Consider the following 23,733-nt stretch of genomic DNA (forward strand, 5'->3'; position numbering starts at 1 on the left):
GGGGGGGCGGCGGTAATTTATAACAAGGAAAGAGGCTGCCAATACAGTTGCTTGCGCTTGCTGCTACCTCTGTCTGGGTATCAGATCAGGCTTGAGGCAATCAGAAGTCATCCTAGAGCCGGTGGGGACCGTGGCAAGCCGTCAATAACCGGAGCTGTGGCTGTGCATCACCGCTGTCTGATAGGCTGGGTCGACTCCACTGCTGACGAGCTTCACGAGCAGCTGGCCCACAGGGGCCAAGGGCAGGCAATGGGTCGGGACAGCCAGCCAGCCGCTGGTATGTGCAGCAACCTCTGAGGAGCAGCTTGGTTCTAGCCCCCAGATCCCCACCCTATGCCCAGCCTGGCCCCAGCTGCAGACCTTTGAATTAAACCGGTTCGGACCTAAAAATCCAGGTCTGTCCACCGTTGTCATAGGAATGCAGTATCCTCTGGAGGTCCCCTTATTAAAGCCCAAGCCTTGCTGCAGCGGCGGCGGCTGGGGCTAGGTTTCTATTCCATTTGTATTGATCACAGGGAAACGTCTCATTCCCCGGCTGACAAATCCAGCCAGCAGGGAGTTCGTTAGCGTTGGGTGGAAAACATTTGTTTTCGTGCCACCGCCCCCTCCCCCTCCACCAAAGCCGTGGTTATATTCATGAGTTTATGGTGGGCAGCCATAATTATCCAGCCTGGGCAGCACTAATTATCCAATGCAGACAGCCACTTCATTTCATTGACAGACAGAAACAGGGGCCAAGAGCAAGGGCGTAGCTTACTCAAGGTCACAGGTAAAAAATTTGCTAGACCTTTATCCCGTCACTGTGAGTCAAGGAGACTCATCCCGAGCGGATTTTTTTTTTTCCAGTATAAAAGGTGGGGACCCATCACAGGAGATCGGGGACATAAAGGATGGCATAAGGTTGAACCACAGTAAATTGCTATTTTCACGAATCAGAAACCATTGAGTGCCAGCAGTCTTGTATGGATCAACCGCCTGGGTCTATGGAATAAAATGCCATGCAGTCTTAAGAGAGACGGGATGAAGAACTTATCCAGATATAGTATTAAATGGGGGAGCAAAAGGCAAGACGAAAAGCAGGCTTCAGGACCATATACCTGGTAATGCTACCATACGGACCTTAGAAAAGCAAATATATACACACGGGGGCTGTTTTTGGTATAATTCCAGTATCTTTGAATTTCATCTTTCCGTGAGCTTTTTGAAGCCCTTTCCTTTGCTGCTATTGGTGAGACTCTGGAGAGTGACACCTGAAACTGTCCACAGTGGCTGCCTTAGGGGAGGTGAACAGTGGTGGGGTAGGGGTGAATGGGTGACAGCGCTTCCCCTTTGAATAGCTTTTGGGCATGTGAATTTTATATTAGGTATGTGCATAGCAAGACACAAGGTTGAAATGGAAACCAAGGGGAAACCCACACTGTCAACCCCTTATTACTCGAGGTTCAGAGCCTAGACTCGGTGGTGTGAGAGATGTGGCTTCCAAGTGGCTTCAGGACACGGAGCCTCAGTTTTGTCGCCCATCAAATTGGGGGAAGTCTGCTTTACACAGAGAGCGTGCAGGCTTTCATGAGACGAGAGAGATGGGACAGACAGGCTCAGCGGAGGCTTCCGTTGGTGCAGAGAAGTTGGCCAATGGGACAGATGAGTCTTAATGATACGTAAACCACAGTATGCACACACACACACCCATAAAAATCCTTAATGTGACTTGCTTGGCATTTATTTCCATTTTTTCTTGGAAGAGAGATTCCAAATCGCCCCTGAGCGTTTCGTGAGACTCTCTAGTTTGCAGGGTGGTTCTGATAAGAAAAACAATATCCACCCCCCACCCCCCCCACCCCCGAACCAGTAAATGTTCCTCTCGCCTCCTTGTGCACAGGCAGGTGAACTAATAGAATTAAGCTTATTGGTTTAATTCCTCTGGGCCTCCTTGGCGAGGGGAGAGCAGCTGGATGAATATTTTAATTAAGCTCCGACACCCAGAAGTCAAAGTCCCCCAGTGGTCCCACCCGGTAAGGGCTCACAGTTTGGGGTTTAATCAAGTTCAGTTTCAGAGTTCAAAATAACCACCGCCCCGCCTCCCACTGGACAGGAAAATGTCATTAGGCACCCAAGATTCCCACTGGAGAAAAAAACACACCCCGAAACCAGCCTGACTGTTTCCTCTAGAGAATGACACCATGATTCGATTAGCGCCTCTTCCTCGACGTTTTGTCTACTTTATTAACTTCCGATTTGCTTTTAAGCAGGCAACTACCGTTTTACTTCCCTGAAGAAGCTCATAATATTATAATTCAAGTGTCAGGACCGATTAGGTTAAAGGAACTGTGTAATTCCCCAAGGAAAGCAAACCTCAGGATGGACACGCTTGGCCTTGTAACGTGTCGAGGATCGCATTAGCGAGGAGCGGCCGATTCTGGCACCTAATGTTCCGTGCGCCCGAAGGTGAGAAATTACTTAGCTAACAAAACATTTCATTTTCCTCCCTCCGCATTCTTTCTTTATGAGATCCTGCATGTGACATTCTCACCAAAAAATCTCTGCGCTTATTTGTGAAAAATGTATATTAAAACCAAAAACCCCATCAAATGGGAAGAAATCACAGATGGTTTTATTCACAAGCCGCGGAATTAATGGTCTCTCTTCTCTTTATGAATATTAGAAGCAGATGAGTTCGTTACGATTTCACCCTAATAGAGAAAACCTGCTTGATTTTGACAAGACATCGACTTATCTGCTACATCTCACCAAATAACAAACCGATTTCCCGCCCGGGAAACACGACTCGCAAACACCAGCGTTACCTGGTTTTGCGGCGAAATTAATGACAAACACGCCAATCCAAAGCGTGCAAAGGAAGGGAAGAGTTGGAATTCGAGGGATTTTTGTTTTGTTTTGTTTTACATGTGACTGGTTCTGAAAGGTTGGGGTGGGGCGGGGGCGGCGGCGGGGAGAAGCCGAGTTTTGAAATGTTTACTTTGCGGTGGTTTGAAATTTTTACATCTCTCCACAAAGCGGGGCCGAGAAGTGAAACCATCTGAAAGGGCTTTTGAAAAGAGCGATTCCGCCCCAGCTGGGCGAGGCTGCGGTTCTTTATCTCGGGCGATCTGCGCGCCGCGCAGGGGGAGGCCGCCCGCGCCCGCCCGCTCCGCCCAGCTCCGCCGCTGCGCCCCGGCTTCAAAGCGGGCTGCGGGCTGGCCCGGCCGGGGCCGGCGGGACTCGCGCACCGCGCGCGCGGTCGTGCTCGGGGACGCCCCAGCCGGTGCGCTCTCCTCCCTCCGCGCCGCGCCCGCTGTGGTCGCCCGGGGCGTTTCTGTGTGTGCCCCTTTCAAGCAAGAAGTGGGAGGCTTTCCGCAAAACTGCAAAAGATGCTTTGTCTCCCAAGGGCCACGGCAGGCCCCCTCCCCCAAGATCTCCCCAGGAGATGGAACGCATCAGCCCTGCCCAAAAAGGCAGGGCTCTGGAGCCTCTGTTCTGGGACCTTCTTGGCGTGGCTCCCGTAGCAGGGCGTGGGCTGCTTCTCCGAGGAGAAGCTGCCCAGAATGCCTGTGGGGAGGCTGGCAACTCAGCTTAAGAGAAGGGTCCGTCCCAGTGGCTCTGGGGCGCAGCTCCAGGGCGCAGGCTGTTCGCAGCCCCAACACCCACAGGCATTCTGGCACCTGCACAGAAGTGTCGGGGGCCGGATGGTGGCCGTGAAGGAGGAAACGCTATCTCTACTCAGTTCCCGTCGGTCCAGGCGTGCCACCCCCAGTACCTCGGTGCAGTCCCTGGAGCCCGCCTGTGTCTTGCTGCGCTGCGTCCGTCACCCTCCTCCCAGCGAGGGGCCGGGGAAATCTCAACAGGCCCAGGTGGAATTCGGAATTGTGAGATCAGGCAAGAATCCCCCCTTCGTGCCTAAATTCCACAAGTCTCAAACTTCGGGGGAGATTCTTTTGGGAAGCGACAAGTTTGAGCCAAGACCTCATGATTGAAATTCTCTTCCAATAAACCCCTGCCAGCTGAGCCCGAAGGGTCTGTAGTTGGTTGGGCAAGCCAGCGCAGCAGGAAGAGGGAGGGGGTGGGTGGTGGTGGCAAACTTCAAACAGGACTGGGGGTGGGGGTGTCGCAGTGTGGGTAGGGGCTGAGAGGAGGGAGCCTTAGAGTTAATTAAAGAGACCGAGACTGTAACACCTATAAAATTGGCTCTCTCCAAGATGAAAGTGCTAGCACAGGCCTTCAGGATGGCCATTTGCAGGCGGTGGGAAGCTAGGTCTGGGAGGACCCTGTCCTTCTGCCAGCGAGTTCATAGGGAGCCCAGATGGTATCCAAAACTCCCATTCGACATCTAGGGGGCGTACTGTCTTCAGGCACTGTGCTGGCGCATCACCCAGATGATCAACCAAACAGCAGACTGGTTTCTGCCAAGTCAGTTGCGACTCGTAACCCCCGGTGTGTCAGGAGAACTGGGCTCCGTAGGGTTTTCCCTAATGGATGGCTCAGAAGTGGAGCACCAGGCCTTTCCCCTGACACTTCAAACTTGAACCATTTGTACCAGGCAAGGACTCTGGGAGGGGAGGCCCGGGGCTCCCATTCTACAGGTGAGGAAAGTGAGGCTTCGGGCAAGTGGCCGATCCCAGGTAGAGTCAGGTTTTGGAGTCAAGTTCCTTTGGAGAGGGAGATGGCGATGGAGACCAGGGGTGGCATGGAGGGGCTGGGGGGCAGAGCTCCAGCAAGGGGCAGGTCATTGCTGCTTTACATCCTGCCCTCGCCTTGGTTCTCCCCCCTCGCACTGACCTTGACATTCAATCAGGTGCCGGTGATGTCTGGCCCAGCAGTTGGGGCTGGGCCTCCCCAGCTTCCCGGAGACAAATGGTTCTCATTTGAAAGGGAGGTTATAAAAACACATGCCCAAAGACACTGTCAGGGAACTGAGGATTAATCTCATTTCAGTCAAAGACCATTCCAAATATTTTGGGAGGGGAGAGGAGAGGAGAGGAGAGGAGAGCAGCCCAGCTTGGGGAGGAAGTCGGTGTTTGGCCGTGAGGGGGGTGTGCCTTTGTGTCAGGCCACTCTGCAGGCATGTTGGGATGTGGGGAGGTGAGGTTCAGGGGCCACTTTATACCTGGCAAGACCACATCTGACCCTAGGCCGCTGCTTTCCCATCAGCCCCTGAGGCTGGCTTTGCAGGAGGCCTTGACTGGATGCTCGCAGTGTGCTCAGATTCTTGGCCCTGGTTCAGGGGTTGGGGGGGGGGGTTGAGTTGCCAAAAGGAAGGGAAGGATTAGGCGCCCGGGACATTTTCATTTTCTGGATAGTGTCAAAAAGCCGAGTGTTTATGCCTGCTGCCTTGGCCGGAGGGGTCCCTGAAGACCACCAGGCACTGGGGGAAGGGCGACACTGTCTCTGAGCCCCAGGCCCCAAACCCCTGTGGGCCCCACAGCGAGTCCCAGTTCAAGCCAGGGCCCACTGTGGGAGCGCCAAGTCATTTCTATGACACCACTAGCTTCCTGACTGGGTGGCCAGAAGCCATGGGAGTCTGGGGCACAGGACAGGGGCTGTGGACTTGAGGGCCTTTGCCCAGCGTGTGTGTGGGGGAGCAGGCTCAGCCTTGGGGGTGTCCGTCCGTATTCACAGATGGAAACAGCTTGCCGAGGAGCAAGTTAAGGCCTCCTTTCACCTATCCACAACCTCCCAAAGTCGCGGTGCCCATTTGGCAGATGCGGAAGTAGAAACTGAACGCTGGTGGAGTGACTTGCCCAGCACACCTGGCAAGGTTCAGTCTGAGAGCCATGCTAGGGCCTCTCCAGGTGACTGGAATGGTCCAAGTCCCGAGTCCTTTCAGACCCCATCTTCCCCACGATTGTGGGGTGGGGTTGGGGAGTGCAGAGGCCCTTGCTGTACCTGATTTTCCTTCAGACAACGTCTACAGCCTCCCCCCCCCCCACCCTATGGATTGAAGTCCCCACTTTCTTTAAGGAGTTCCACAGAGACTGAGGTCATGCCCTGGGAGAGGCCGCCTGAGCGCCCCTGCGAGACCACTGCATCCAGAGTGGTAAAGAGCAGTTGCCCCAGGGAGTGGGTCGGGCATGGGGGGCAGGAGCCTGGCTGGGTCCCTAGGGAAGAGGGTCTGACCCTGACCAGCCTGGAGCTCAGCACTTTACACTGAACCTTTGCAACCACCTTGCAAAGGGGGAGGGAAGGGTGTCTTAGGCCGGCTCTCATTTTATAGAAGAGAAAGGGGTCCAGAGAGAGCAAGAGACCAGAGCGGTGGAATGCCATTCCAAGGAGGGTCTGCCCCTTTGGGGAGCTGCGAGAGCTGTCCTCGCTCCCAGGAGGTTCCACCCAGTGTGGACGGAGGGGAGGGGGGACGGGGAGGGCGTGTGGTCCCCAGGACGCCAGCAGGCATTTCTAGGGGGATAAGGGGCAGCTGCCGTCTGAAGGAGGACCGGGACTTAGCCTAGAAGCACATTCTCCCAAAGGAGGACCTTTCTGGGAAAATCCAGCCGGAGAACGCAGAGCGTCCATGTGCAACTCCCATACTGTGATCAAGGGCACGGGGCCTTCAGTGGACCATTCTGGGCCTTCTGGGGTCACCTCATGGCCAACTATGCTCTGCTGGATACTGCCAGCACGGTGACGGGCCATAGGCCGAGCATGCTAGGGGTCTGGCCTCAGCTTCTCTTGGGAGGCGCCCTGTGTGGTTGGTGGCTGAGTCTCAGGGTCACATCTAGGGGAAATGACAGGGCTGGGTCTGGAACCCAGGCCTGTGTGATCTGAGGAGTCATCCCTGTCTTAGCTGTCACATAATAGAACCCCCCCCCCCCACTCTTGGGCAGACGTGACTGAGGCTGTGTTCAGACCCAGCACTGGCTGGAGGTGGGCAGGCTTGAGGTGGGTGCTTTAAACTGTCCTTCATTGGCTGTGTGCTCTCAGGTGCCCTCTGGAGTCTTGGTTTCCTCATCTTCTAAGGTAGAGGACCCCTGGGTGCAGGATGGTGGTGAGAACACCAAAAAGTTTACTGTGATAAGGGAAGGGCCTGGACAAAATGTAAAAACCATCTTTTAAGGGATTGAGAAGATGGGCAACAACTTTTCAATACAAACCGGGGACGCACGAACTATAAAAGAAAGGGTTGATGAATTGAACTATATTGATAGCTTCTGTTTGTTAGGAGATCTCATTATGAGAATGAAGAGTCCAGCCACAGAGTGGGAGCACGTCTGTAAGATAAAGGGCTTACATGGAGGAGAGAGAAAGAAATTGGCAGGAAAGGACAGATAACCTGATAGGAAAATGAGCACAGACTTAAATAACAAGCCTTCACAAAGGATATGCAAATGACCAATAAACACAGGGCCTGGAGCTCCACCTCATTAGGAAGCCAGGAAATCCGGCTCCAGTACAATGCGATACAATGTCACATAGACCAGAATCCTTCCTTGTGAGAAGCCTGACAGTATCAAACATGGGAAGGAGCAACTGGAACTTTCGGACCTTGCTGGCCGATGTAAAGTTGCCACGTGGACTTTCCAAAGCCCTTTGGAATTATTAATGAATGCTGACCAGACTTGGCCTTCATGGCTCAGCAAGTCCACTCAGCAAGTCCAGAAGGTCCAAGACCTTCTTTGGGGTGTGCTATGGGCACCCGAAGACACGGAGACAATCGATGGGTGCTTAGGTTCTACTGTAGTCCCTCCGTATCGTAACCTTTCTGATGCTCTCACCGTCCCTCTATCCCTTCCAGCGGTGTTCTAGAAGAATCCTTCAGTTTAGCAATCCAGTGACTCTTTGGCCATATCATTTTGTTAGCCAACTCCAATTAGAGTTCGTTATTTTAAGCATGGTTCCCCTGCACCCCACCCCCACCCCTCTCCTAGTATGCCATTTGGCTCTTGTTCAGAACGACTTGTGTCCCCATTGTCTTTCCAGACCTTCTGGACAGGACGCGTTTAGTTTCTTTTCAGCCACTTTCTGCCCGATCTAGGAATACTGCTCCTCCTTGTGCCAGTTGTGCAGCTTCCTGGCGTCTGTTGGCTGGCCCGAGCTCTTCTGGTGAGCCTCTGTGAGCTCATCCTTGCTGGGGACCGTCAGCTCTGCTGGCTGGTCATGTGCAAGTGGGGAGAGTGGTGTGAGCCCAGAGCTCAGCCTCAGCACCTTGGCTTCACCAGCGATGCTTTCAATCCCACTGATGCCTGATGAAAGTGGTCTGGGTGGAGGAGTTTTTGATGTTTTATTTTCCAAAGCATTTTATTTATACTTGAGCCCTTGATATCAGCTCCTCACTTCCCCCTTCCTCCTCATGAACTCTTGATAAGTTATAGATTATTTTCATCTCTCACATAGTCCTCTGTCACCCTTTACCCACTTTTCTGTTGTTCGTTCCCCTGGGAGGGGGTTATAGTTGATCCTTGTGGTCAATTCCCCCTTTCTCCCCCCACCTTCTCCTTACCCTCCTGGTATCTCTATTCTCCTTGTTGGCCCTGAGAGGTTTATCTATCCTGGATTCCCTATGTTGCAGGCTCTTATCTGTAGCAGTGTGCATGTTCTGGTCTAATCTGATTGGTAAGGTAGAATTGAGGTCATAATAGTGGGGGGAAAGAAGCATTAAAGAACTCGAGAAAAGTTGTGTGTTTCATCAGTGCTATACTGCACCCTGACTGACTCATCTCTTCCCTGTGACCATTCTGTGAGAGGCTGTCCAATTGTCTACAAATGGGCTTTGTGTCTCTACTCCACATCCCCTTAACCCAATTCACATTGGGTATGCTTTTGTTCTGGGTCTTAGATGCCTGATACCTGATTCTAACAACACCTCACGATCACACATTCTGGTGTGTTTCTTTCATGTGGGCTTTGTTGTTTCTCAGATAGATGATCGCTTGTTTGTCTTCAAGCCTTAAAGACCCTAGATGCTATATCTTTTGATAGCTGGGCTCCATCATCTTTCTTCACCACATTTGCTTATGCACACATTTGTCTTCAGTGATCGTGTCGGGAAGATGAGCATCACAGAATGCCGGATTGTTAGAACAAAGTGCTCTTGTGTTGAGGGAGTACTTGAGTCAAGGCCCAATATCTATCTGAAACCTTAATTTTTAACATATAGATATGAGTACATAGTTCTATTCCCCTCTTGTTATATAAAAATATATTTGCATATGTACATGTCTGGATTTAGACCTCTTTAAGTGCCCTTTTCCTCCTAGTTCTTTTCTCTATTTTCTCTTACTTTCCTTTTGTCCCACCATCATGTTTGGCCTTCATTCAGGTTTGGTAATTCCTGGCTGCTACATTGCCCTTGATTAAGCCCCATTAGGCATCCTATGCCCACTCTCCATTGATTTTAGTTCACTTGTTGTTCCCTTGTTCCTGGGTTGCTTTTCCCACCTCCTTCCTTTCTCCCACCTGCCCTTCTTCTGTATTCCACACCCCCAGAACCATCAGTACCAGTCTTTTCAGTTCCAAATTGCTTATCTCTCCTACCTTATCTAGATAGACATGCAGAGACATTAATAAGAGCAAAAAAAAAAAAAAAATACAGGCAAAGCCAAATAAAACAACAAAGGAAGTCAAAACCACCAAAACAATAATAACAAAAAAACCCCAAAACTCCCAAACAAAATAAGAACAACAAAAAGAAAGCCACTGACAAAGATGGAAAAGCCTATAAATACGTCAAGGTTTATTTGCTGGCCTTTACGAGCGTTTTCCGGTCAAGTCTGAGAGGGTGCCACACTCTGTCTCCCACGTCTATTTTTGGTGTTCCCCAGGGATTTCATCACTTTGCTCCCCTTGCTGCTCTGTTGCATACCCTTAGTATTTCACCCCAGCATGATGGGGTCAGATTGGGCACAGTTTCCACACTGTGTCTCCAGTGTGTAGCGCTATGGTTCAGTGAGGTTCATGTTTCATGGTGGAGCCGGTCTTATGGTCCTCTCTGTGCATTGGCTGCTCTGAGCAGGAATATCATCCTCGGGGTTTGGTGGACCAGGATGTGTTCCCCTCACTCTCCATTCCTCTCCATTTCTCCTGTGTGTTCTAATCAGACATGCCCCGCTCCCCAGACTGTAACTTCAGTGCTGTCCTCTGAAGTGCATTCTTCTGGGGTGCGTGTGTGTGTCCACATAGTTGGAATTGGGGCTAGCCCCACAGTTGGTCCCCTGGTATATGCCAGTAATGTTGTATTCATATCTTGGAGCATCAGGTTGAAACCTGGTTTCTCTCTTCCTCTTCTGTGGAGATACAAACAATACCCTCCCCTTGGGTGGATTAGTGCCCTGCTCCCCCGCTATCCATGTCTTTTTTTAACTCTTTCTGTGCCCCTCCTATTTAGTTGGCTGCCATATGTATTCCTGGGTTGGGTTTGGCCCCTGCCATAGTACCTGGACCTCGCTCCAGGGATGTGTGCATATAGGAGCTTTCCCCTATGCCCCGTTTTGTAAGCTGGTCTCAGTTGTACTTGTCCTTTCATGTTTGGCTTACTGCTCTTAGCATGGTTTCCTCCAGTTCTTCCCATGCGGCAATGTGCTTCATGCGTTCATCGCTGCTTTTTAGGGATGTGTAGTACTCCATTGTATGGATGTACCACCGTTTTTGATCCATTCGTTCGTTGCTGGAAATTTGGGTTCTAGCCCAGTATATCCCACTTGTCAATTTGTGACTCCCGCCAGAGGAGTTTTTAAAAAGTGCAGGCAAAGGACAAGGAGGGTAGGGCAGGATGTGTCTCCAGGGTGCCAACCTGTGCTGCTAGTGTTTGCCATGTGCCCTCCCCAACCAGGAGGTCTAGAGCCTCAGGGAACCCTCAGCCTTCGTATCATCTTTCTCAAGAGCGTGCCTCTCTAGGTGTACTAACTTGGGGTGAGGAGAAGGAACACAGGAGCTCAAGGGGCACCTGCTGCTCCAGAGCCTCCTATGGGTTCCGGTGGCATCCCCCTTATGCTGGCCACTGCTTCCCTCACAGTGGTGAAAGGGTGAACATGACCAACCTGGGGCAGTGTGGGGAGAGCCAGGGGACAGGGGAAGTGAATGACTTAATGTGGCTCTTCTAGCCCAAGTCTCTAACTCCTCCAAATGCTGTTTGCCTGCATGATCTGGACGAAGGATTCACTTGTGAGCAATTAAAAACAGGATTCCCTGGAGTGCTGTCCTCTATATATAAAATCAGCCCCTTGAGAAGCAGAAGGAGGGATCTCATTAGTCTGGCAAGAGCCAGGAGTCAAGTGAGTTCTCTGGACCTGGCATCCCTGTGCAGTGAGCCCCCTGGATCCAGATGACAGCTCTGTCATCAGAGGAGCCAGAGCATGGTACAGAGTGATGAGTTTCCCAACCCACGGAGCAAGGAACACTGAGCGCTTAGTGCAGGAGGCTGGCTTGTGGAGTGGGGCGCCTCTGGGCACTTAATTGGGGAAAAAGGACTGAGCACTTCATTGGGGGAAGCTGGACTTATGGAAGTGGAGCAGAATGCCTTCAGGTTGAGGCTTCTAGCAGAGTGGGGTGTCCTTTGAACATTGATCAGCAGACTCCCCACAATTCTGAACATGGTCTGCTCTGACCATTTCTCCCTGCCATGGATGACAGCCTGTGAACTTCCCCGATAAACTTTTAATCATGACTTGTGTCTATGAGGCCTGCGTAGCCGTTGCAGCGGACCTTAGAAATCAGCGCGGCAAAACAACACAAAGACAACACACTGACCTGGTGACAGAATGTTTCCTGCTCCTTCCCTTCTCAGTGGCACCCAGCTACTCCTCACCCTGCCCCGTGAGCCTCTCACCCCTGAGTGTTTTGCCGTTTCAATACCGTGGGGGTGGGGTGAGGGAGGGGCTCTGACCTGCTAACCTCTCTCCTTCCCTGCCTCCTCCTGAGCCGCATCAACACAACCTTCACTTCATTGGTCCCTACACCGGGCAGTGAGACTGCAGAGACCAGCCGGACAAGGGCCCCTCCTCTTGCCTCTGGTTCTCTTTGAGGCCTGCATGCATCAGGAGTTGTCCAGGGAGGCCTACAGCTGGGACATTGTGATCCCAGAGGTGATCACAGCTTCACAGCCAAGGACCCCTGGGGTCCTGTCCTTCCTAGGTCCTTTAGCAATTGAGTTCAGCCTCTCTGTCTACCTCATCCACAGCAAGCAACGTTTGCCTATGCTGCGAAGCCCTGTGGGCCTGTGCCTGTGCTCTGTGCACGCGGGGGTGGGGGTGGGGATGCGGCCCCCTTCCTCACAGAGCGCGTGCTCCAACGCAGAGGTCAGAGGGCTCCAGAGCAGCAACATGTCACCCGAAAAGGGGGAGGGGGGATCCTGACGTTTGCCTCCAAGGGCTCAAGACATACTCCACAGAGGAGGGGCTCTCATGGCAGAAATGTAGGGGGGAGGCATTGTAGGCAGAGGGAAGGGTGTGTGCCAAGGCCAAGCGGCCTCAATGAGCCAGGGGCTTGGAGAAGCACGGAAACTCCAGGAAGGGGAGTCGTGGGCGGGCGGCTGGGAACACACGGGGGAAGGACGGATGGGATCCTGAGCGATTCGGATTTCAGGCTTCACCCTTGGGTGCCAGGGAGCATCTGAAGTGGAGGAGTTAAATGGCACTGAATGAATGAAGGTCCCCCCCCCGACCTCACTGGCTTTACCCCACATCACAGAGCTGGAGTCCATCACCCAGAGTCCTGCTCCTTTCCGTCCCCCGGGGGAGGAGTGTGTGTGGCCTAGCTCCTTACCCTGTCTTGCCTCTCTTCAGCTAAGTCCCAGGCATCTAACCTTTGAAGAGAAGATCTGCTCCACTCCCCACCGGGGGGGGGGGGGGGCAGGGGAGTAGACACTGTGCACAGAGCCCCCTCCCACCAGCTTCCGATGTCTGCAGGGACCAGGAGCTGCGAGCCAGAGTTGGAGAGATGGAGGCCCAAGCAGACATGTGACAGAGGCAGAGAGGGCACTGTAGGAGATGGAGAGGGGATGCCTACTGGCGAACCCTCCGAGGCGGGCTGTATCCTGCCTGGTGACTCCCGGGATGCTCTGGGCCTGTGTCCCCGGCTTAGGTTACTATGTGTGGAGTTTGGTCCCTCACAGCCCAAGAGTCTCTCTGAGGCACCCCTGGGCCCTGCAAGGTGGTCCTGGCCCACCTGCCTTCCCAGGCAGTGTGAGGCTTTTCTCAAAAAGAGAGGTCTCCAAGGTCAAGAGCCCTTGCCCTCTTTGCACTTCCTGGGTTTCTCCAGAGTGGGGGTGGGGGGTTCCGTACTGCATGCTTGAGGCTCACATGGGCCCCAGGCCTCGGAAGGAAGATGGCACATCGCCTCACGGGGCCTTTGCAGGGGAAGCCGTGGTGGGGGTGTGAAGACCCCCATTCTGAAGCCAAACAGCACTAGGGGCCAGTCCCCGTCCAGAGCCACATGATCAGTTAGTGTCCCAACCAGGATTTGAACTCAGCTCTTCAAATTCCACGCTGCACGTTCCTCTGGCCTCACCCTGCTGGCATTCTCCAAGTCCTCCAGCTCGCCTTTCTTCACCTGTGGGAAAAAGACCCATGAGCTCCCTGCGGGGAGAGGCTGGGCCTGGGGAAGGGAGGCAGGGCCAGCGGGGAGGACGCTCATCTGGACCCTCATGGTCCCTGAGTGGTAGGCACTGCTCTCAGCAACTGGGCGGGGTGGGGCGGGGCTGCCAGGGCGCCTTCGGAGGGGCTGGACTGCAATCTCTCGCCTCCCCGCCCCCAAGGCAAAGGCCCCACAGGAAGGAGGCTTTGACAGTGACACCTGGACTGGTCATTGCTCCAAGCAGCCTGGGGCCCTGGGGCTCCTGACCCTGCATTTGGAGTGGCATTTTGCAAGCAGGTGCGAGAGGACCAAATCCTGGCGGGGAGGGTGCGTGGGGGGTGGGGCTAAGGAACTGAGTCCAGTAGAGGCTGCTGCTCCACCCAGCAGCCTGTGTGCCCTGCCGGGAGGAGATGAAAGAGCATCTCTGCAGAGAGAGGGCAGCCCTGCTAAAGGGTGTCTCACATCCATGTCTGTCACAGTCACCGGCTTTTCTGCTCCCAGGGGCTTTCCTGAGGCGGTTTCCAGAGAGTGATCCCCATGCTTCTGGCTGGTAAGCAACTGTCTAAACGGGCACAGAGAAGCCCATGACTCTTTCTGGAAGGTGACAGGCCGGGAGGTGGCCACCTGCTTCCCAAGAGCTGCAGCTGGCCCAGCCCTGGGATTGGGGTGGCCGTGAGGCCAGAGCCTGGGGGCATTCCCGGAGGCACACTGACCTCTGGTGATATCTGAGACACGACAGCAGTCAACAGGAAAAGAGGTTAAAACAAACGTTTATTTAACAAATTATATTAAGTATACAGACAATCACACGATGAAACTCCCCTTTGCCACGGATGAGTCACCTCCAATAAATACACATAGCAAGGGCCACCTTGCACGCACAGCCGGCCGCTCCACCCCAGGTTCGCTCCCAGTGTGAGGCCAACCGAAGCCCCTTCTCACCATGAGGACCTTAGGCCCCTGGGGCTGCACGCATGGTTCACAGAGGAAGGAGCCCCGAGAGCGAGGGCCGGGCTCCAGGGCCAAGGTCAGCAGTGACCCTCGGTGGACAAGCTCAGCCGCCCTGCACCTCTAGGTGGCTCTGTCATGGGCCCATGTTGCCCCCCTACTCAGGCCCACCCGATTCTCAGGGAGGCAAAGGGGCTGCTGGGAGCCCCCAGGAAAGGGGCAGTCCAAGGACCTTGGGGAGCCCCTAGACCTGAGGATCCCCAGGCTTGAAGCTCTTGCTGGTGGAGAATGGTGCCCGTGGTCTGCCCAGCATCACTGATTGGGCTGTGGCTGTACCCCAATGCCAGCCTGGAGCAGGCCTCTTCCCAGGGGCAGGAAGCCCCTTCCAGGATGGAAACAGCGGGTCAGTGTGGGTATGTGCTGATGACAGGGCTAAAGGTCACAGGGGCTCTGGGGCCAGACAAAACTTTGGGCTGAATGTCAAGTCCTTTCTTTGCCAAGGGGCAGCCCAGCGCCATGGCCCCTGTATCATAGTTTCTCCATCTGTAACAAGGGCAAGGAACACCCAGTACTGGGTTAAAAAACGTGGTGGGTGGCCTGACAGGAGAGACTGTGCTTAACGAGCCCGGCAGGAGTCATGCCGAAAACAAGTCCAATTCTTTCATCCCACCTGCCCTTCTGCTCCAAGGGGACAGAGGACAAGCAGGGCTGCTGGTTCTGCTGTGCCCAATGGCCTTGGCCATCATCTGCTCACCCTGGCCACCAGGGTTCCCCTCTCTCCAAGTAGCGAGGCTGGCCCTGGTTCGTGGATTTGGGACGGGGCAGAGGCTCTATTCTGGGCTTGCCAGTGGACTGGAGTGATTGCCCCTGCTCTGCTCCTCTGGGCCAGGCTCAAGGCCCCGGGAGAGGTGTGTTGGCTTTGCTGAGGGGAAGTAGGGGCACCAGGTAAGGTTCCAGTCTTCTCTGCAGGGCAGGGTGGGGGAAGGGCTCTGGACAGGGGAGCCTGCTGGGAACACGGGGATCCAAGGGCAAGGCCAATGTCTTCACACTTCCCAGAAAACCCTGCCCTTCCCTCCCCACCGTGGACCAGTCTGAGAAGAAAAACACTTTCCCAAAGAAGAAGTCTCACAAATTCCTTGTGTGAGCCGAGGCTCCAGGGATCACTGGACTGGAGTCCTGCAGAGTGCGGCCTGGCACCAATGGGTGGGTGCGCACACATGCGCAGGCACACACGCCCCACATTGCTCCTCTCCCGAGGTAGACAAACGCAGGGTTGGGAGCAGCCTAAACTCTACCACAGACACCAGTGAGTCCCCAACACGGCGCTGCTCACCGTGGGAAGCTGCCACTGACTACCACGTTCACAGTCAAGGTTGCACTTCAGCTAATTCTGTCATGCTACGGAGGACCTCGCCCCAGTGAGCTACCCATGCTCGACTGCCCTTTTTAGGGGTCTGAGCAGGATGAACATGGCCTGTGGGGGCTAGTCTGTAATCAAGGCTCACATGAGAGCAGGCCTCCGCTCCCGCGGCCCCACCCCCTACCCCATCCAACTGCAACATGCACCTCCGTGCTCACTGACAAGGTCATTACTGTTGAACCTTCTGGGCCCGTCCAAACTGCTGAGGGTCCCCCCCCCCCCCCCCGTGTGACAGACACAGGGCATGAGCTAGCAGGGGTGACCAGAGGCCTGCTCCCCGCTGGCCGGATACCATTTTTTCTCCCTCACCATCACCTGGCTCTGGACCAACCATCCCCATCCAAAAAGCAACAGGGAACATGGCTCCCGAGCGGCCCTGCCCACCAAGCCCAGTCCCAGCACTCACTGCTGCCAAGCTGACCCGACACAGGGCAACTGCGGGTCAGGGGAGAACTGTCCTCGTAGGGTCCCAGGACTGCGACCTTTCCTGAAGTCAGGCTGCCAGGCCCTGATTCCCAGGTGTGTTTGCACAGCCAGCCCGTCCCCCCCCCCCCCCCCGTCCCCGTCAGTGGCTGAGTGTGTAACCAGGGGTGCCCCCAAGCCAACCCACACCCACCGCCACCGGGTGGCCTCTGGGTCTCTGCGAGCCCAACCCATGGGTTTTGGAGATTTTAACTCCTCATGGAGCAGAGAGGCCCGCCCCAGATATTCATCCTCAGGGAAGGCTGCTTCTGAGCACCCAGAACTCGGGGGGTGTGGGGGGTGCCGAGTCTCGGCTGGACCCAGCACATTGGCCAGAAGGAAGGGCAGCAGGCCGCCAGGAGGCGGGACCATGGAGGCCGAGGCTGCGCCCCGTGAGGTATTTTTCACCACAGCCCTGCCTCTCAGCAAGCGGCCAGCCCTCCCCCTGTGCTGCCCAGCTGGCCGGCTCTGCCCTCATGGGAACCACAGAGAGGGGCTCCGAACCATGGAGTGAGTGAGGGGGCGTCACTGGCTGTCCCCTGCCCCACCCTCTGGGGGGATCTGGCCATCGGGGCCCCCGGAGTTCAGATACCAAGGCTCGGTGGCTTAGAGGCAGCTCCCCAGCAGCGGGACAGTGCAGAGCACAACCAAGGGTGGAAAGGGGCCTGGGGCGCGTGCTGTGGCCACTCCTGGCCTAGGGGCTCGAGTCCACTTGGCACCTCAGTGGACTTTCCTGGTAGGACCATCAGTCTGGCTCACATGTGGTGACCCGGTCGGCTGGGCCTTGTTCATTTGCACAGGGACGCGTGCCTGTTAAGAGATGCCATCAAAACACCAGGGCCCCGCTGGGCGGGGTGCCCTCCGAGGTGGGGTGACTACACACTCTGGTGCTCTCCCCAGGCTCTGGAGGGCCTGTCCCTGGGGACACAGGGGTCAGGGCCCGGGCTGAGGCAGTTGGAGCTGCTGTTGGCACATAGGCGGTCAAGTCCCGGGGCAGGGAGGGACCAGAGCACGTGGGCAGTAGCCCTCAGGGAGGAGGTCTGCGAGCACCGCTTCCTGCCCCATGACAGCCCCAGGGCGGCTCCTTAGAGCCGAGGGTAGGCTTGGTCCCCTCCAGGGGCCACTGATTTCTCCCCACTGTGTCCTTCCAGGGTTGCCTTGAGAGCTTGGGGTGCTTGGTCCTGGTTAGCCTGGAGTCTGGGACCATCTGTGTGGCTGCAGGGCCCAGTACAGAGTCAACCCCAGGAAGCAGCATCTTGGTGGGGTCTCCTGGGGAGGCGTCAGAAGGGAGGGAGTGGGTAGGCATCTCCAGGTGACTGGTCATTACGCAGACAGGTTAGGGGCCGCTGGTCACTACAGCACACGCAGATTAGTGGCGGTTATGAACAGGGCCCCAGGGGCTGGGGTGTCACGTCGGGCAAGCTGATGATGAAGAGCGCGACTGCTTCAAAGTCCAGAGCCTTCCAGACGAGGCCACAGTCGGGGGGTGGGAGGGAGGGCCAGCGGGTTCCATCTGGGGCAGGGACAGGTGGGGAGGACGGTGGCCGCAGGCAGCCCCGACCGGGCACGTTCAGTAGTCTGGTAAGCTGCTCCTCAGGACTGCGGGATCTGCTGACACCGGGTGGGGCTGGGCGGGAGCCTGGCAGCAGCGCTCTGCTCCGTGCGGAAGCTGTACTCATACTGTGGAGGGTGACACACAGAGGCACAGTCAGTCCATGGGGGACTGGAGAGACCCCAACAGGCCTCAGGCCGAGACAGGTGCTGTCCACCTTCATGCGGCCACTGTGAGTGTGGAGGCGTGGGCCAGCACTGGAGTCTAGGACAGTGGCATCTCTCACGGTGCCTGCACATGCCCAAGGCCATGGTGCCAGCACGTGACGAACAGCCTCCTGTATCACATGGCTAACAAGCAGCAGTTCTGGGGCACTACCCTCATCTGGCTTGAAGCTGAGCCTTGGCCACAAGGCTTAAGGGACCCTCTCCTTCTGTCACCTGGTGTGGCCCAGCTGGCTTGGCGTTCCTTGGGCACCGACTGTGGCAGGCACCTGGGATTCCCTGAAGACACACCACAGCCAGGAGCATGAAACAGCTGTCCCCGGCCGGCCCTATCCTTCAAGAACCCAGCAGGAGCCTGAGCCTCGCGCTTAGGAACCAGGCTCACCTGACGCTGACCCCGAGGAGGCAGCTCCAGGTGCAACAGGGATGCAGAGAAGGGGCAGGCACTGGGATGGTGGTGGCGGTGGCGGTGTGTGTGTGTGTTGGGGGGAGTGCGGCTGTGATTTTTCTGGGTGGTCAGGTGGGATCTTACCACCCAGTGTGGGCAGGTGCATTCCCGGCCAAAGAGTGGGTGCGGGCACCAGTGAGGTACGGCTAGCCCTGGCACAGAGGGCCTGGAGGCTGGAGGTGTGTGAGAAATGGCCTGGGTGGGCTCCCTACCAAAGAAGCCCCATGGTTACAGGGTTTGAGGAGGGGGGGGGGCTTGGATCAGGCGCATGGTCTTCACACTTCTAAAGCAACGGGAAGAACCGGGTGGGCTCACAGTCTCAGAAGACACCAGGACATCATTCTGAGACAGTGTCTGTGTTACATCTGGCTTTGGTGACTGGCCACTGGGGCTCAGAAACTCAGGACTGGCCATCTGAGGTTCTGTGACCTACTGGTGTGCCCTGCCCGAAGAAGAGTGATGCTAGTCAAAAGGCCTGTGGACACAGTGAGTCCACAGGACCAACAGATCACCAAGCAACAGTCTCCACCACCCTGAGACCAGATGAACTAGATGGTGCCTGGCTACCACCACCAACTGCTCGGAGAAGCAGCACATTAGAAGGTCCTGCACCGAGTGGGGGGAAGATGGGGACGGAACTCAAAATCCTAAAAGAGACCAGGCTGGCTTGGCTGGTCAGACAGAGACTGGTAGAACATCTTACCCCCCTCCCCCCATCTCCTCAAGAAAGACTATGATCCTCACTCATCCCTCAGGGCTAGAACTACACAGGCACACTCCCCCAGGTAGCTCAGATGTCAGCCACACAATAAGAGGACCAAATAACAGAGGTAGATGCACCTCTTAATGCACCAGCCATTAAGATCAAAGGGGCAACGCTGCCCCAGGACAAACTCAGCAGGGTTAGGAGAGAGGAGGCTGGAAAGAGGGCACAGAGAGGCAGAGGGGTAAGTAAGTGATGGTTCGTGGAGGGGATTACGACAGACACACAAGATGATGTAGGAACTGCTGAACACAAATCTGACAAGCTGCTCTATACACGGCCACCCAATTCCCAGCAAAACATGAAACCAAACAGAAACACGTGTCCCAGGGCATCCACACATGAAAGAGACGGTGGTGGAGCTGTCCCTGCCCACCTCTGCTACCACACGAGGCCCTCTCAGAGGGGCAGCCCCACGCCTGCCAGCAGGCTGGCACCAGGAGACAGGGGTATCTCAGGAACCCACCCACAGGGCGGCTGTGGGTGTTCTGCCCACCTCCTCCCTGGAGGCTCCTCTTGGCCACCCCAAGTGAGCTGTGGGTTACAGGCAGGAGTGGGCAAGGTGAGCAGGGGAGCCATGCTGAGCAGCCAGGGCCCAGAACAGGGCCTCCATGCCATTAGAGGGGGCAGGGAAGCTGGGGTTTCCCATGGGTTGTTCTCCTAACGAGGCAGGCGAGAGCAGGGGCCAGACAGCAGACTGTCCATGCCCAGTGCTACAGCCTGCCTACCTCCCTGAGAGTCCCCAGGGCAGACCTGGGACAGACAGACTGTCCTCTGCTGGGCTCCTGAATGGCCCATCTGTGTGTGAGCAGTGGGGTGGGCAGCCTCATGGGGTCCTGTCCTGCACACACTGGAGGTGCAGGGCCAGGGGGTGTTGGGCAGGGGGAGGGAGGACGCTGGCTCCAGGTGCCCCTGGGTGGCATCTGAGTTGTCTGTGAGAAGGGGAAGGGCTTGATGTCCCTGGGTGATCTTCAGCAGGCCTTTCTTCCTCTGAACCCGAGTGAATTCTAGAACGAGATGGTGGTCTTTACTTCTGGTGGGAGGTGGGGATGATTCTCCCCCTGGCATCAAGCACTCACTCAATGAATTTGTCACGTGGAGCCAGACCGAGAGATCTGGGCAAAGCCTGGGGCAATGCTGCCACCTCGTGGCTACCTGGGTATGTGCAGGCAGGTTAGGGGCAAATGCGCTCCCTCCTAGGCTTTCCGCACGCTGGCTGGGGCAGGGACCCATGCAGCCCGCTGCCCAGGCCTCACTGGCTGGCAACGAGCAGCTGGAGAAGCGGCCTCTTGGGCAGAAGGGGAGCGTGACTGAGCAACAGAACAGAGGCCAGCAGCGCAGAGGCACCCAGAGAGCGGGCTCTGAGAGCAGACGGGCCTGACCAGGCACACAGCTGTGAGTGTGTGTGTGTGTGATCTTGCTGATCACTGGCTTTCAGCCTTGCTTGGGGGGAGGGTACCACTCACAATAGCAAAGCTGAGGCCTTTCCCCACTCGAAATTCCTTTTCTCCGCCCAGCGCTCCATCATTCCATCCCCCCACCCCCCCACCCCCGTCTTCCCCTCCCCCACCCCCAGCCAAGAGCCAAAGCCCCTTGGAGGAGGAGGAGGCTCTCCAGACTGTGCCACAAAGCTCACTGGGGGTGCACCGTGGGTTCCAGAAGCCAGGGCAGGGGTGGTAGGCTGGGGACGGGAGGGTGTGGGAGGTGGCAGGGGGTGGGGGTGGGAGGGGCGGGTAGGGCCCAGCATACTCTATAACCAGAAGAACAGCAGAGGTCCCCTGTATGCATGGCAACAACTGAAAGGGTAGTTAGACCATCAACCACCACGAGAGCCCAGGGGGTGAGGGATCAGGAGAAGCACACAGGATCACAAGACAGGAGGAAGGGGGCGACTGTGCGGTGTGGTCCAAGGATGGCGAGGAGGTGGCCCTGGGAGACAGCAGAGACCCTGGGCCTGAGCACCCCAAACACCTGGAGACAGCGGCAGGGGCGGTTCTGGGGTGGGAGTTGGAGAGTGGTGGCAATGTGGGCCTGGTGAGGGTCATGGGGCTGCTCTTCAGGGGCGACAGCCAGGGCAAAAGGTGCTGCTCTGCCTCTGACGGGAACACCAGTCCTGGGGGCCTGGGGGTGACTGGCCTGGCAGCTCGGGTGTTGGGGGTATGTGGAAGGGACTGAGGCTCTGCATTTTCCCTCAGGACCAGCGGAGGAATGTGGACATTGGCCGAGAGCAGTCAAGAGACCACATGAAAGTGGGATCAGGGCGCTGATGGGGGGAGAAAGGAGATTGGGGCCCTGGTAGGGAAGCAGGCTGGGCAACGGGCTTTGGAGATGGGGGCTGGGGAGCTCCATACTAGATGTGTGGGACACCTGGGAAGTCAGCCAGGGCCCAGCAACTCCTCAGAGTGGGGGAAAAAGCCAGTGTTGACTGCCAACTGTGGTGGTGCCCAGTATGGGGGGCAGCTCTCAGCTGTGGTCACCTCTGCTACAGGGTGGCTCTAGAAGAGGACACTGGGCTTTTGGGTGGGAGTCGGGTGTAAGGTGAGGCTGGGCAGGCAGCGAGCTGCTGGAGCTAACGTGCCTCAGTGAGGCGTGGAGACAAGAGTTTTTGTGGGCAGGTGCTGGGACCGGGCACCTGCAGGGATGGGGAGTCTCCAGGCCTTCAAGGATGACCTGCTCAATTCCTGTTCTTCTTGGACTTGGGTCAGAGGGGGTGGGTGGGGAGAAGCTGCGAACACGTTTGCCTTCCCCTGTGGCCGCCCAAGCACCCCAGGGCTGTGGAGACCAGGCCCACCCCTGACCCAGTGTGCGCTGCTTTCTTGGGGCTTTTTCTCCTTAGGTTCTCGGGAGGCTGGAGCAAGGCACTGGGCCCGCCTTTTGTCTCCCCTAACTCCTCACATGCAATTTCCATCTGTGTCCCCCGACATAATCCCCCTTAGGCCGAGGCTCACCCTTCCCACAGATGCCGTCCTCTGCAGGCGATTGCTTGTCCCTGAAGTGTTTGCCCAAGGGACTCGGCTGCTTCTGGACCGTCCTCTCACCCCCTTGGGCAAACAGTCAGTGCCTTTGAAGGTGGATTTGGGTCCAGATATCTGTTTACTCAAGACATTAGACTCCCGAATAAGGAAAACCCGCACTCGAGTACAAACAGCAAATCCTTTTTGAATTAAAAATTTTTTCAATTAAAAAGCATTTGGGTTTCACTTCCCAGAGCTGAGCCCGGCTGAGCAGCGCTGTGCCAGGGCGCCCTCTGGTGGGCACTGGTCACCACTGCAGCCCCTTGGAAGCCCCAGGCCGCAGCAGGAAAGAGACTTCATTGTCAGGGGCTTTGCTTAGGGTGGGAGGCGCTGCTGCTGGTGGTTTGCAGCAGCGCCCGGTGTGTCTCACACCTGAGTGTTGAGAGCAGGCCGTCAAAGGCTTTCTGCATGATTAGGCCGGCTTCCGGTCCTTCGGAGACACACGCAGCCCTGTGGGTCGAAAGGGAGCCACGGACTCTGCCTGGTCTGCCAAGAAGCAGCCACGGCCATTTCTGTGAAGGCCCCTTGAAACCCGGAGCGTGGCCTGCCAGTCCAGGGAGCCTGGTTAACCGAACTCGGTGATGCCCGTGTCCCACCCGCGAGGTGGCTGGTGTTTCAGTGGCACCGGGGTGGCGGCCATTAGCTAGTTTGCAAAGCCTCTCAGGTGATTTCAGTGCTTCAGCAGCGTGGAGAATCACTGTCTGATTGGCAAGCTTTCACTAACTACGAAAGGAGCTTCAAAGCCGTTGGGGAGCAACGGAATGACCCGTGACTCCCTTGGGGAATTCAAATCCAGACTCTGAAGCCCCTGGTGGCTACGTGGGGTGGGTGCTGAGCTGTTACCCTCAGGTTGGGGGTTCTGCTCTGAGGGAGGAAGACAAGCTGTCTGCTCCTGTAAAAATCTACAGATGGGGCAGGCCCACTCTGTCCCGCAGGGTCGCCGTGGCAGAGAACTTGTTTGAGCGGAACCCCTCAGAGGCCATTCTTTTGACCGGACGTTCATTTCTATCGTTTTTTGAAGGCACCCGAATAGAATAAGACGCGGATTATTACAGGGAGAACTTGTGTACAGCCATCCACTGATGACAGAGATACGGTTAAACATGCTGTTTGAAGTGACGTCACGCATGGTGGAGCCCTGGTGGTGGAGGGTTACACATTGGGCTGGTAACCGCACAGTCAGCCCTTTGAAACTGCCAGCTGCTCCGAGGGCGAGAAACGAGGCGGTGCTCTACCCCTGTGAAGCTCTACAGCCTCCCACACACACAGGGGCTGTTCTACTCTGTCCCACAGGGTTGTTATGGGTCAGAATTGACTCGACGGCAGCGGGTTTTGTATTAGAGGGTAAATAAGGTAGGCACATGCTTCTGATTTTAAAGCTCTGTGTCTAGTGACCATTGAGCCA

At 56.1% G+C, this 23,733-nt stretch overlaps 1 protein-coding gene across 2 annotated transcripts in view; it reads right to left on the reverse strand.

The window, feature by feature from the left end:
• Positions 1-16,420: 16,420 nt before the first annotated feature.
• Positions 16,421-23,733, reverse strand: part of MVB12B (multivesicular body subunit 12B) — a 174,692-nt gene continuing 167,379 nt past the window's right edge. Inside the window, exon 9 of one of the 2 annotated variants that reach the window (XM_075560772.1) lies at positions 16,421-18,007. In XM_075560772.1, coding sequence (XP_075416887.1) covers positions 17,921-18,007 — 87 coding nt within the window. In that variant the 3' untranslated portion in view covers positions 16,421-17,920. The remainder of the gene's footprint in view (positions 18,008-23,733) is intronic. The other variant, XM_075560771.1, reaches the window with a different exon arrangement.

The sequence above is a fragment of the Tenrec ecaudatus genome, chromosome 10 (genome assembly GCF_050624435.1).
Source record: "Tenrec ecaudatus isolate mTenEca1 chromosome 10, mTenEca1.hap1, whole genome shotgun sequence".
Classification (NCBI taxonomy): Eukaryota; Metazoa; Chordata; class Mammalia; order Afrosoricida; family Tenrecidae; genus Tenrec; species Tenrec ecaudatus.